At 43.1% G+C, this 12,499-nt stretch overlaps 1 protein-coding gene and 1 long non-coding RNA gene across 8 annotated transcripts in view; one reads left to right on the forward strand and one right to left on the reverse strand.

Moving 5' to 3' along the window:
- LOC141381140 (uncharacterized) overlaps positions 1–12,499 on the forward strand; it is a 686,936-nt gene that overhangs the window by 187,115 nt on the left and 487,322 nt on the right. The gene's annotated exons all lie outside the window — the stretch shown is intronic.
- Positions 3,138–12,499, reverse strand: part of LOC563995 (uncharacterized) — a 74,788-nt gene continuing 65,426 nt past the window's right edge. For all 7 annotated transcript variants that reach the window (XR_015480390.1, XR_015480389.1, XR_015480388.1 and 4 more), the window contains 2 exons: positions 11,426–11,467; positions 3,138–4,967 (listed from right to left, as the gene is read on the reverse strand). Coding sequence is in view for 4 of the 7 variants with exons in the window: in XM_087243911.1 (XP_087100037.1) it covers positions 4,818–4,967; positions 11,426–11,467 (192 nt within the window). In the remaining 3 variants the exon portion in view is untranslated. The remainder of the gene's footprint in view (positions 4,968–11,425; positions 11,468–12,499) is intronic.

The raw sequence follows: 12,499 nt of genomic DNA on the forward strand, positions 1-12,499 counted from the left end.
AAATAGATTTTTCATTAATACGCACAAGAGAGCAATAGGCAAATATCTTTACATATGAAAAAATGTAAATATTAAGGATATATATAGGATATAATAAGAATAGATATTGGATATAAATATAAAGGATTAAAATTTTACAAAACATTATTTTCTAGCCTACATAAATATGAAAAATCACTGCTTTCATGTCTTCTTCATCTCGGGAGGCTTTTTCAGTTCATTCATAACAATTTGCTTTTGTATAATGTTATTATTATTAGCAGTATTATTTATTATATCCATATTTATATTTGTTTTATTATAAAACAAGCTTACAGGTCAGGTTGTCAGGTTTAAGACCATATGGGGCACAGCATGTGTTTTATGATATAACTCAGGTTTTTGAGCACATTTTGTTATTATTGTTAATTTATTCGTTTGCTGGAAATTAGAACTGAATTTAGAAATAGTTTTGAAACGAATATTTGCGCTTAACAAACTAAATTAATTATTTATAGGCTAATTGATGTCTGTGCTTAAAGGTTTCCCTATCCACGAGCGAAAATGAAAGTAGATAATTTATCTCTCATTCTCATGCAGTAGATGCTCTGTTTAACAGTTTTCTGTTAAAAAACTGTCAACTGTTAACTGTTTGCTTGTGAAATGCTCATTTTTTCTACTTAGACTTACTTTGCGTCCTGTAAATAGCGAATGCGCTCTTTGAGCTACACAGCTGGCTCTTAAAGGGAATGGGACATGAGACTCTAATTGGTTTATTCTTAAAACACACCTATAACTCATTAAGAAAATAAACTCAACCCTTTTAGACCATGCGCCTTGGCGCAAGGCAGATTTCCCGTCCTTAAATGAGCAAAAATGTGTCCTGACACGCCCTGAAAACGTTTGCGCCCTGCGTTTTGCGCTCTGCGCATGGACCGTCAAAATAGAGCCCCATATGTGCTAATATGAGGACGGGAAAATCCACTTTGCGCCGCGGCGCATGGTCTAAAAGGGTTGAGTTTATTTTCTTAATGAGTTATAGGTGTGTTTTGAGAATAAACCAATTAGAGTCTCATCTCCCATTCCCTTTAAGAGCCAGCTGCGTCGCGCCAAGAGCACATTCGCTATTTACAGGAAGCAAAGTAAGTCTAAGTGGAAAATCTGAGCATTTCACAAGCAAACAGTTAACAGTTTTTTTTTAACAGAAAACTGTTAAACAGAGCATCTACTGCGTGAGAATGAGAGATAAAGGATCACTTTCACTTTCGCTCTTGGATAGGGAAACCTTTACGCACAGACATCAATTAGTCTATAAATAAATACTTTTGTTTGTTAAGCGCAAATATTCGTTTCAAAACTATTTCTAAATTCAGTTCTAATTTCCAGCAAACGAATAAATGAACAATAATAACAAAATGTGCTCAAAAGGCAGTGATTTTTCATATTTATGTAGGCTAGAAAATAATGTTTTGTAAAATTTTAATCCTTCATATTTATATCCTATATCTATTCTTATTATATCCTATATATATCCTTAATATTTAAATTTTTTCATATGTAAAGATATTTGCCTATTGCTCTCTTGTGCGTATTAAGCAGTGCGTAAGCGAGGCGCAACTCTGTGCTGGAGTTTAGACCGGGTTAGTTTCGGTCTAATGAAAAATCTATTATAGTTTCACAAAATAGCAACGCGCCAGCGGTCCGTCTCAGAACGCCTTCCGTTTTAGACCAGAACGCCTATGGGCGCACAAATGAGCGCTAATGCATTTGCTATTTAAACAGCGTAGCGCAACGCCCCAAAAACCACTCTTGCGCCAAGCTGAAACTAGCAATAGACTATTGCGCCACGCCTTGCACCACACTGCACCAGGTGTATGACAGGGCCCATGTCTGAAACCTGCAGGTGGACAAATCTAAGCTTGCTTTTAATAAAACAAATATAAATATGGATATAATAAATAATATACTGCTAATAATAATAACATCATACAAAAGCAAATTAAATGAACTGAAAAAGCCTCCCGAGATGAAGGATTCAAGGCAGTGGTTTTTAAATTCATGTAGGCTAGAAAATAATATGTTTTGTAACATTTTAATTATTTATATTTATATAATAATATATGAGCCCAAATGCATTTGCGATTTAAAAAGCGTGGCGCAACTCCTCAAAATGACTCTTGCGCTGAGCTGAAAGTAGCAAATAACAATTGCGTCGCGCCTTGCGCCACATTGCGCCGGGTGTATGATAGGGCCCTTCATCTTGACAGTTTGCGGCAGGGGTGTCGTGGAGGGCAGGTGTCCTGCAGATTTTAGCTCCAACTTACCTCAACACACCTGCAAGAATGTTTCTTGAGAGCCTAAGAGCTTGATTAGCTAGCCCAGGGGTGTCTGATTGGGGTTGGAACTAAATTTTGCAGGACACTGGCCCTCCAGGACTGGTTTTAGTATGTTGCTGGTCTCTTGGTTAATGTTAAAATGTTGTTAGCACATATATAAGGATTTACAATATCAGCGATGTCCAGTTCACTTGATAGTTCTGTACAAAAGAGCATGGCCTATAATTTATAGTTGCTACTAGTTTCTCACATTTTACACTACAAGTAGGACATTTACAGTAATTAAGGTCTATATTTAGGTCATGTTATATGTTTTAGATTTTATCTTTCAATATTAAAATTAATTTATTGTTAACGCTGTTTATATTGCAGCATAAAATTACATTGTTGTAATATATAAAAATCATAAATGCTTAAACAATTGTCATTGTTAATGTTAAAATAATATCATTTAGACTTACTACAATACAGAAAGGCATGTTTGTCATTTAAACCTGTACACTAAGTGAGACTGTAAATGTGTATTTATCAGTATATTGGCTTATTGCACTTTAAAGGCAGTGAAAAAAACAAATGCTTTGCTATATAAATGTGAAATTACTGACGACATTTCAGACTTCACTGCATCTGAACTGTTTACACTCTAATAGTAATAATGAAATTATAACATTAAGAAGGAAATATTGTATTATTAATATTATTATTAGATATGTCACTCCACTGACAAACCACCACAATACGCAGTATAATTCCTTAACAAACTCTAGGTGGCAGCACTCTTTAAAAAAATGAAAACACCTATCAAAAATGATGAACAGCCAGTTGAGACAAGCTGAAGGTTTAATAATAAACCAAACAATCATTTCCACATTAATTAAACAAACAGTGCTACACATACACTTGCTTCATCACACTTCCACAGTTCTGTATATTTTTCACCTTAAAATATAAAAATATTCTAATATAAAACAAAGCTGCAGTTACAGCTTTAACTGAAATTCACAACATGCTTGTTAGTACAGTTTAGCATGATTTTAGCATGACAGTTTGAGCATGAAATACATGTTTTTACTAGAAATAAAGCACCATGCAATTAAAAGTTAAAATACATCATATACAGACTATATGACTATAATGATTATGCCTATACATTATTAACATGCACAATCTGAAGTATTGACTAAAATAAAAGGTTATGAATGCATTAATGTCATTAACATATTTCCACAGTCGTTATTATGGAGGTGAGACAATACATCTGGACTGTACATTTTGTAAATACAGAAATACAGGCTTTTTTTCAGGATTAGTAAGAAAACAATTCAGACACTTTCTAAAATCATTTACAATTGAGGCAATTCAGCAGATTTATTTCTCCTGTGTTCTACAGGGAATGTTGTGACTCCTGTAGATGATTTTCTGGATTAAATACTATTTCAGAATACTAGATAAACACACTGTACACCTGCTCTCTGATATATGTGAAGAGTGAATATTAGTCTCAGTGCCTCAATTCAGTCTTTGTCTGATGGGTTAAAGAAGTGACCAAATAAACATTTACTAACATGACAATCTCCTAATGACACTGTGACAGGGTTACTTACATACCAGATTTATTGAGTCACTGCAGGTGGATGTTTTAAGTTAAAATAGCATGATTTTTTTTCTTTTCTGTTTAACTTTGTGTCTCAGTTTAATTTACACTGTTGGAGCTGATTTACAGTACAGTGATTTACATGTAACAGAGTTGAAAAGATATTATAATATAATTCATCAGAGTGAATGACATGAAATTAGGCATTTTAAATAAGATGGCGTTTTAGTTCGATTTAATCAATTGAAACAGATGTGTATGTTGTGTAAATAGTACACTAGTTCATGTTTTAATTTCCTAATGTTTATTTTTTTACGATTTAAATGATTTGTGTTTTGCTAGCTGAAGCATTACATTGCTAATGCGTTTTAGTGTTGTATACAATATCCCAACGAGAGAGTTTTTGTATTTTTCCCTTTTAGAGAGAGAGCTGAATGTTAATGCTGCACTTTCCTGCATTACATATCTTTGTTTTATCTCAGGTATGTTGTTTATCAATTTTTATATGTTATGTTTTTGAATTTAAGAAAATGTAGATTCACAGAGATCAGTGACTGTGAAAGAGAGAGAGCTGAATGTTAATGCTGCACTTTCCTGCATTACATATCTTTGTTTTATCTCAGACGGAGAGAATGAATCTAATTGAGTGCAATGTTGGATGGCTTCTTTTATTGAATCCAAGATCTGAGTTAATATGGACGGGTGTGTTGCTGATGGGACACCCGTTACATATACAGTAATTAATTATAAATCAAATAATTCAAATCACCTCTATATCCATACAAAAAGTGCAATAATTTAGTTGAAAAAATGTACATCAAACATGCCTTAAAGAACTGTTTTAGAAATAATAATAAAAAAGAATAATAAGGTTTAATGGTCACAAATTCTCTATCTGTCATTGTTGATTATGCTTGTGAAACTACCGAATCAGGCTGATTTTCACTCCCACTAGCCTGCTGATCTTGATTCAGAAGTGGCCTCATTTCATGTGATTCTGTTGGCCTCTGGCTCTGGTTTGTTTCCGTGACTGGAGGTTCCTCAGATCTTGCTGCATTCTGGGTTGAGGAAAATATATGTTATAATGTGTATATTCAACATGTCTGTAGCAGTTTTTCTCCATTCTGCTGCTGAAAACCTTTTCATTGGCAAGTTTAGAACATCTCAGCTGTCTCCCTGGAATTGATTTTTAAACTGCTTTAGAACCTTAGACTGTATTCCATTTTAGTTTCCATGGCAACACCTTAAGTTTTCATTTAAAAAAAGTGACAGCTTTGAAATTTTGGCAGTCACATTCTAAACTGTGAAGGAGTCTAGCAATAGACTTGGTCGGCCTTGTGTTATTGCTGGGGTGTGCCCTGGCGACAAAGTAAACCTATTGGCTTCCGTATGTCTATTTGGCAGTGTATAAAACTTAAGATCAGGGGGTGAACAATTTTACACAGCAACATTTCATTATAAAATCAAGCAGAAATCAATTAAATTTGGTCAAAGAGTGAAGATAAATTGTCCAACAAGATTTCATTCTAATTTCATTTAACAATTCATTCTAATTGGTTGTTTTACAGCAGTGACATTTTTGTGAGCATTACCATCTATGCCGACCAACTCTATGTCTGATCATGATGTTGCATAATCTTTAGTTCCCCTTCGGGGGGAACTTCAGCACTATAAGTGGATTTGATGTTCTAAATCTACGGATGGGAGGATTCGGTTCAGAAGCCGCTCGTCTGAAAGAGTATTGAACGGGCCCATGAAAGCAATGAATTGGCAGCGTAAGCTTGAGCAGGTGTGCTGCATTGTCAATTAACTGAGCATATAAGCACACCTGGCGCCAGCAAACGCTATACTTTTCGCTTCAGAGACTTTTCTGATCAAGTTCATGAGGGTTCCTCTTGCTGATCTACAGCCACATCGAGCGAACGAGTGTCTCCCGGTCCAGAGCGAGTCTAAGCAGCAGCAGACGGTTCTCCCTTGCCTGGCATCCCTTTGGGTCCGGTCCTCCAAGAGCGGTGCGTATTGCTGCAAAGCATCCTAAAAGAGCAACACAGTCGTGCAGCACGTCCTTTTCAGGATGGCGCTCCGACTGTGCGTTTCTGGTTGCGGGGGTTTCCTGGCTCTGGATGATGGGCACGATCACTGCATTACATGTTTGGGGGTCCAGCATGTTAATGTGGTGCTCGGGGGCGGTTCATGTCGTCACTGCGATGCCATGACCATCGCACAGTTGAGATCGCGGCTAGCTTTTGTAAGAGAGCGAGCCACCCCAGTCGCCTCCTGCTCTGCAGCGGGCGCTCGGGCAGATCTGATTCCAGCGAGAGATAATCCGACGCCTAAGGGCTCGCGGACCTCTCGCTCCACCAAGCGCTCCATCCAAGCTTCGGGCGTTGGGAGTGATCCGTCTAATCAGATGGTAGCTCTCACGCTCGATGACACCGGAGATCAGATGTCCTCCGCGGCATCGGAGGGTGGGCTTTTATTATCCGACGATGATCCGGACCCGCTCGCCCCCTCTGGGCAAGCAAGCGCCGTCAAAACGAATCCTGAAGCGGACATGTTGGCCGTGCTTTCTCGGGCTGCTTCGGCCGTCGGGTTGGAGATGGTTCATCCCCCAGCCCCGCGGCCGGACCGACTAGATGGGTGTTACGTAGAGGACCAAAAGGCGAAGCCTTTGAAGCCTCTTGTCCCCTTCTTCCCGGAAGTGCACAGTAGGCTCACGCAGTCCTGGAGGGCACCTTTCTCTGCCCGCACTGCGTCCGCCTCCGCCCTCACTATCCTGGTGGAGCTGCCAGGGGTTATGAGGCAATCCCGCAGGTGGAGCGCGCCACTGCGGTCAATCTTTGTCCGTGTGGCGCCCCCACTTTGCGCGGTCCGCCCCGTCTCCCGTCCAAAGCCTATAGGTTATCTGCCTCCCTCGGAGCTAAAGCTTACAAGGCTGTGGGCCAGGCAGCTTCCGCCTTGCACGCGATGGCCACCTACCAGCGCTGCCAAGCGTAGGCGCTGGCCGAGCTGCACGAGGGTGGGTCTAACCCAGGCTTGTTACACGAGCTGTGCACTGCGACCGACTATGCTCTCCGAACCACTAAGTTTGCCGCGTGTGCACTGGGGAAGACGATGTCCACACTTGTGGACCAGGAACGCCACCTCTGGCTAAACCTGGCAGATATGCACGATGTTGACAAAGTTCGCTTTCTTGACTTGCCCATATCCCAGGCTGGCCTGTTTGGCGACACCGTTGGTGAATTCACCCAGGAGTTCAAGGCGGTAAAGGAGCAGTCGGATGCGATGGGCAATGTCATCTATCGGCGGGGCCGTAAGCCCGCTCTGTCCCCTGCCGAGCCATCCACCTCTGCTGCTCCTCGCCGAGGGCGCCCGCCAACGGCCGATGCCCCGCCCTCCTGGTGAAGGGTGCAATCGAGCCGGTACCTCCAGCCGAGATGGAGAGCGGGTTTGAAAGCCCGTACTTCATTGTACCCAAAAAGAGCGGTGGGTCATGGCCAATCCTAGATCTGCGCGTTTTGAATCGCTGCCTTCACAAGCTGTCGTTCAGAACGCTTACGCAGAAGCGCATCCTCCAATGTGTCCGCCCTCAGGATTGGTTTGCAGCCATAGACCTGAAGGACGCGTATTTTCATGTCTCCATTCTTCCACGCCACCGTCAGTTTCTGTGGTTTGCGTTCGATGGTCGAGCGTGGCAGTACAAAGTCCTCCTCTTCGGGCTCTCTCTGTCTCCGCGGGTCTTTACCAAACTCGCGGAGGGTGCCCTAGCGCCTCTTCGGCTCGCGGGCATCCGCATACTCAATTATCTCGACGATTGGCTGATTTTAGCCCACTCTCGGGAGCAATTGACTGCGCACAAAACTGCAACGAGACAAGGTGCTCCGGCATCTTCGCCTATTGGGGTTGCAGGTCAACTGGGAAAAGAGCAAACTCGCCCCGGTGCAGAGGATCTCTTTTCTCGGAATGGAGCTGGACTCGGTCACCATGGTAGCGCGCCTCTCCGGAGAGCGCGCTCGCCTGCTGCTGAACTTTCTGAGGGAGCTCGACAGCAAAATAGTGGTCCCACTGAAATATTTTCAGAGGCACCCTCAGCCCCTGGAACGACCTCTCGTTCCTGCAGGCCGGTGTGCCTCTAGGACAGGCGTCCAGCCATGTTGTTGTCTCAACAGATGCTTCCAGCACAGGCTGGGGAGCCGTGTGTCGCGGGCATGCAGCTGCGGGCCTGTGGGTAGGTGCCCAGCTGCGTTGGCATATCAATCGCCTAGAGCTGTTGGCAGTGTTCCTTGCTCTCCGCCGTTTTTCTCCCGTGCTGGAGCAGCAACACGTGCTGGTCAGGACAGACAGTACGGCGGCAGCAGCGTATATCAACCGCATGGGGGGTATGCGCTCTCGCCGCATGTCTCAGCTCGCCCGCCGTCTGCTCCTCTGGAGTCACCCACGGCTGAAGTCGCTGTGCGCCATTCACATCCCAGGTATGCTCAACCGTGCAGCCAATGTGCTCTCACGGCAGCAGATTCACTCTGGAGAATGGAGACTCCACCCCGAGTCTGTCCAGCTGATATGGGCGTGATTCGGGGAGGCCCAGATCGATTTGTTTGCTTCCTCCGAGAATGCTCATTGCCAGTTGTTTTATTCCCTGACCGAGGGCACTCTCGGCACGGATGCACTGGCCCACAGCTGGCCTCGGAGCATAAGCAAGTATGCGTTTCCCCCAGTAAGCCTGATCATGCAGTTACTGTGCAAGGTCAGCGAGGACGAGGAGCAGGTTCTGTTAGTTGATATCAGAGCTCTCCCTCCTCGCGACGGCCCTCCCATGGCAAATCCCTTTGAGAGAGGACCTACTCTACCCTCGGCCCGATCTCTGGAGCCTCCACGTGTGGTCCATAGACGCGAGGAAGACTTAGGTAACCTGCCGCCCTTGGTGGTTGATACTATCACTCAGGCTAGAGCCCCCTCCACGAGGCGCGCCTACGCCCTGAAGTGGAGTCTATTCACTGAATGGTGTGTCTCTCGCAGAGAAGACCCCCGATCTTGCCAGATCAGTGTTGTGCTCTCTTTCCTTCAAGAGAAGCTGGATAGCAGGGTGTCGCCCTCCACTCTCAAGGTTTACGTTGCCGCCATCTCCGCTCACTATGACGCGGTGGCTGGCGGTACCGTGGGAAAGCATAACCTCATCATCCGGTTCCTCAGAGGCGCTAGGCGAATTAATCCAACTCGCCCCCCTCTCACGCCCTCTTGGAATCTCGCCCTCGTTCTCACAAGCCTGCGATTTGATCCCTTCGAGCCACTCGATTCAGTATCTTTAAGATTTCTGTCCCTGAAGACAGCTCTGCTGGTCGCGTTGGCCTCCATTAACAGGGTCGGGGACCTGGAGGCATTTTCGGTCAGTGACTCGTGCCTGGAATTCGGGCCGGATTATTCTCACATCATCCTGAGACCCCGCCCGGTTTATGTGCCCAAAGTTCCTACCACTCCCTTTAGAGATCAGGTAGTAACCCTGCAAGCGCTGCCCCTGGAGGAGGCAGACCCAGCCCTTTCTTTACTTTGTCCAGTTCGCGCCCTGCGCATTTATGTGGACCGTACTCAGTACTTTAGATCTTCTGAGCAGCTCTTTGTCTGTTATGGCGGACGGCAGCAGGGAAGTGCCGTGTCTAAACAACGATTATCCCACTGGATTGTGGATGCCATTTCATGTGCTTATTTGAGCAGAGGTCAGCCGCGTCCCCCGGGAGTGCATGCGCACTCCACTCGGAGCGTTGCATCCTCCTGGGCGTGTGCGCGCGGCACTTCTTTAACAGACATTTGTAGAGCTGCGGGCTGGGCGACACCCAACACATTTGCAAGGTTTTACAATCTGCGAGTGGAGCCGGTTTCCTCAAGGGTGTTAGAGACCTTTGGTGATTGAGGAAACAACTCGGTGGGTGTTGTACACGCTTGCGGTGCCTTTTTCCCTAACACGGAGAGATGTGCACCCTCCTGTCTGTCAGTAAAGTTCCCCTTTCGGTGAGCCTTGCAGATTCCTCCGAGGCCCCCAGCACTGACTCAGCGGAGGAGTCACTCGCTGGCCCACTACGTCAGGTCTGCCCGCTGGTCAGCCCGCAATTTTGGGTACAGGTGCCTGCTATGGCCGATCCCCTCTGGTGATCCCCATATGCTTTTTCCGCCACGGTTAAGTTCCCCCCCCCCTGGGTGGACCCGTGCCTTCGCTATCCGCTATCCACCTTCTTATGTGCACTCCCCCTTCTCAGGGTTAGTCCATATGTAATTCCATTTGTCTCCCTATTGGGTGCGGATGGTCTCCGCAGCGTCCTCCCTACTGGGATGGCACGCTTCCCAACGTACTGTCGTATATTCCTAGAAATTATCTAGACGCTAGCGACTCCCAAAAAAAATACCTATTCCGTAAAGCTTCTTTTGAAGTGGGGATAAGTTAGGGCCAAGGGCACGTTGGAGGACCGCGCCTCCTATGATTTGGGTGCGTCACGCTTGCCTGACTGCCCTCTCATGGTGGGTGTTGGTAAGGTGCAGTCATTATGGCGCTTTCAATGGGCTCCCATACGTGGATTTAGAACATCAAATCCACTTATAGTGCTGAAGTTCCCCCCGAAGGGGAACGTTCGAGGTTACTAAAGTAACCCTTCGTTCCCCGAGGAGGGGAACGGAAGCACTATACTCCATCGCCATAATGACTGTCCCTTAGCTGTTAAAAGTCTCTTCAGCTTAAAAAGGATGGCGTTTGCTGGCGCCAGGTGTGCTTATATGCTCAGTTAATTGGTGAAGCAGCACACCTGCACAAGCTTGCACTGCCAATTCATTGCTTTCATTGGCCCGTTCAATACTCTTTCAGACGAGCGGCTTCTGAACCGAATCCTCCCATACGTGGATTTAGAACATCAAATCCACTTATAGTGCTTCCGTTCCCCTCCTCGGGGAACGAAGGGTTACTTTAGTAACCTCGAACGTTTCTTGCAAAGACTTCAAAAAGACACAAATATTAACTTTGCTTTGTGTTTGAATCAAATGTCCAATAGCCTTTCACTTGTATTTTAGAAAAACCATGCACAAAAACCAGATTCAGCACAAAAAAAATAATAATAATAACAAATATATAAAGTAAAAACGCTTTAATGTTCTGCTGAAAAATGTCGACTACCTCTTCAATGACTACAGAATAATAATTTTGGGTGAACTATCCCTTAAAGAGTTTGATTATTTGGGTCAAGGTAAATAAGAGTTCAATTTAAACCATGCAGTTTTAAATATTGGGTATTGTTAACCTTACAAATGTTAAGTTATTTAAACTAAGTTCAGGACATCTTCAGATGAAGACAATTTTGACTCTTTTCTGATTTTACAGATTCACAGATCAAGGACCTGAAGTGATTTGTGTCAAATAAAGGACATAATCATAGTCTGATAAACTGATGTTTTCTAGAAGCAGATCTAAAAAATACAGATCATGTCTCTCCTTATTGTGAATTGATCAACATCAAATCAACAATTAACTGATACTGACCTGTGATCCAGCCGCTGGACTTTGATGAGACTTTATTGCCTTCTGTGTTCACAAAAATACATTTATTTTAAACAAGTATTTCCCATTTATTTATGCCTTTAGGACAGTTTCCTAAAGGTGCAAAAAGTATTTTTTTTCCACATTCAAAAATGTTCATGACTAAAAACAAGAGCAGTATTGTCACATCTATTTAAAGCCCAGCCAGCAGTCAAGAAACTATTTTATTGTTATATAAAGGTGTTTTCTTCCTTCTCATAGAGATTGCATTAGCTGATCACTGAATAATAATCACTTTCGAAAACTATTTGAACTGAAATATGTTATGCAAATGTCTAACAATTTTGATTACATCACAATAAAACTTAAATAATAAGTTAATTAACACACCTCTGCTCTCTTTGATTAAGAAATCAGCTCATCAAATTGACAAAGTAGAATAGTTTCTTCAAAAATGGGATTAGTTATCTATTATACGTTTGCCAGCATATATATATATATATATATATATATATATATATATATATATATATATATATATATATATAATCAAGCCTGATATTCTTAAAATTATTCATACTCCTGGCAAATACTTAACTGACTTAAAAATTTTTTAAAAATGTAAAAAATGATGTACATAGTCTTAATATCTTTTGGGAGAAGCCTGTGTCTTTCCCAGTCCAAAAAATAAATAAATAAATAAAAACTTGCTGGTTTAATAAAAGTAAATTTAAGTCTGGGGTGTGAACAATTTCGGGCTTGACTGTATATACACTCACCGGCCACTTTATTAGGTACACCTTACTAGCACTGGCTTGAACCCCCTTTTGCCTTAAACCTTTATGGTATAGATTTAACAAGGTACTGGAAATATTCCTCAGAGATTTAGCTCCATATTGACATGATACCATCACACAGTTGCTGCAGATTTGTAAGCTGCACATCCATGATGCGAATCTCCTGTTCCACCACATCTTAAAGGTGCTCTATTGGATTGAGATCTGGTAACTGTGGAGGCCATTTGAGTACAGTGAACTCAAACATCAAATCCACTTATAGTGCTGAAGTTCCCCCCGA

This window comes from Danio rerio, chromosome 3 (genome assembly GCF_052040795.2).
Source record: "Danio rerio strain M-AB ecotype USA chromosome 3, GRCz13ab, whole genome shotgun sequence".
NCBI classification, from domain to species: domain Eukaryota; kingdom Metazoa; phylum Chordata; class Actinopteri; order Cypriniformes; family Danionidae; genus Danio; species Danio rerio.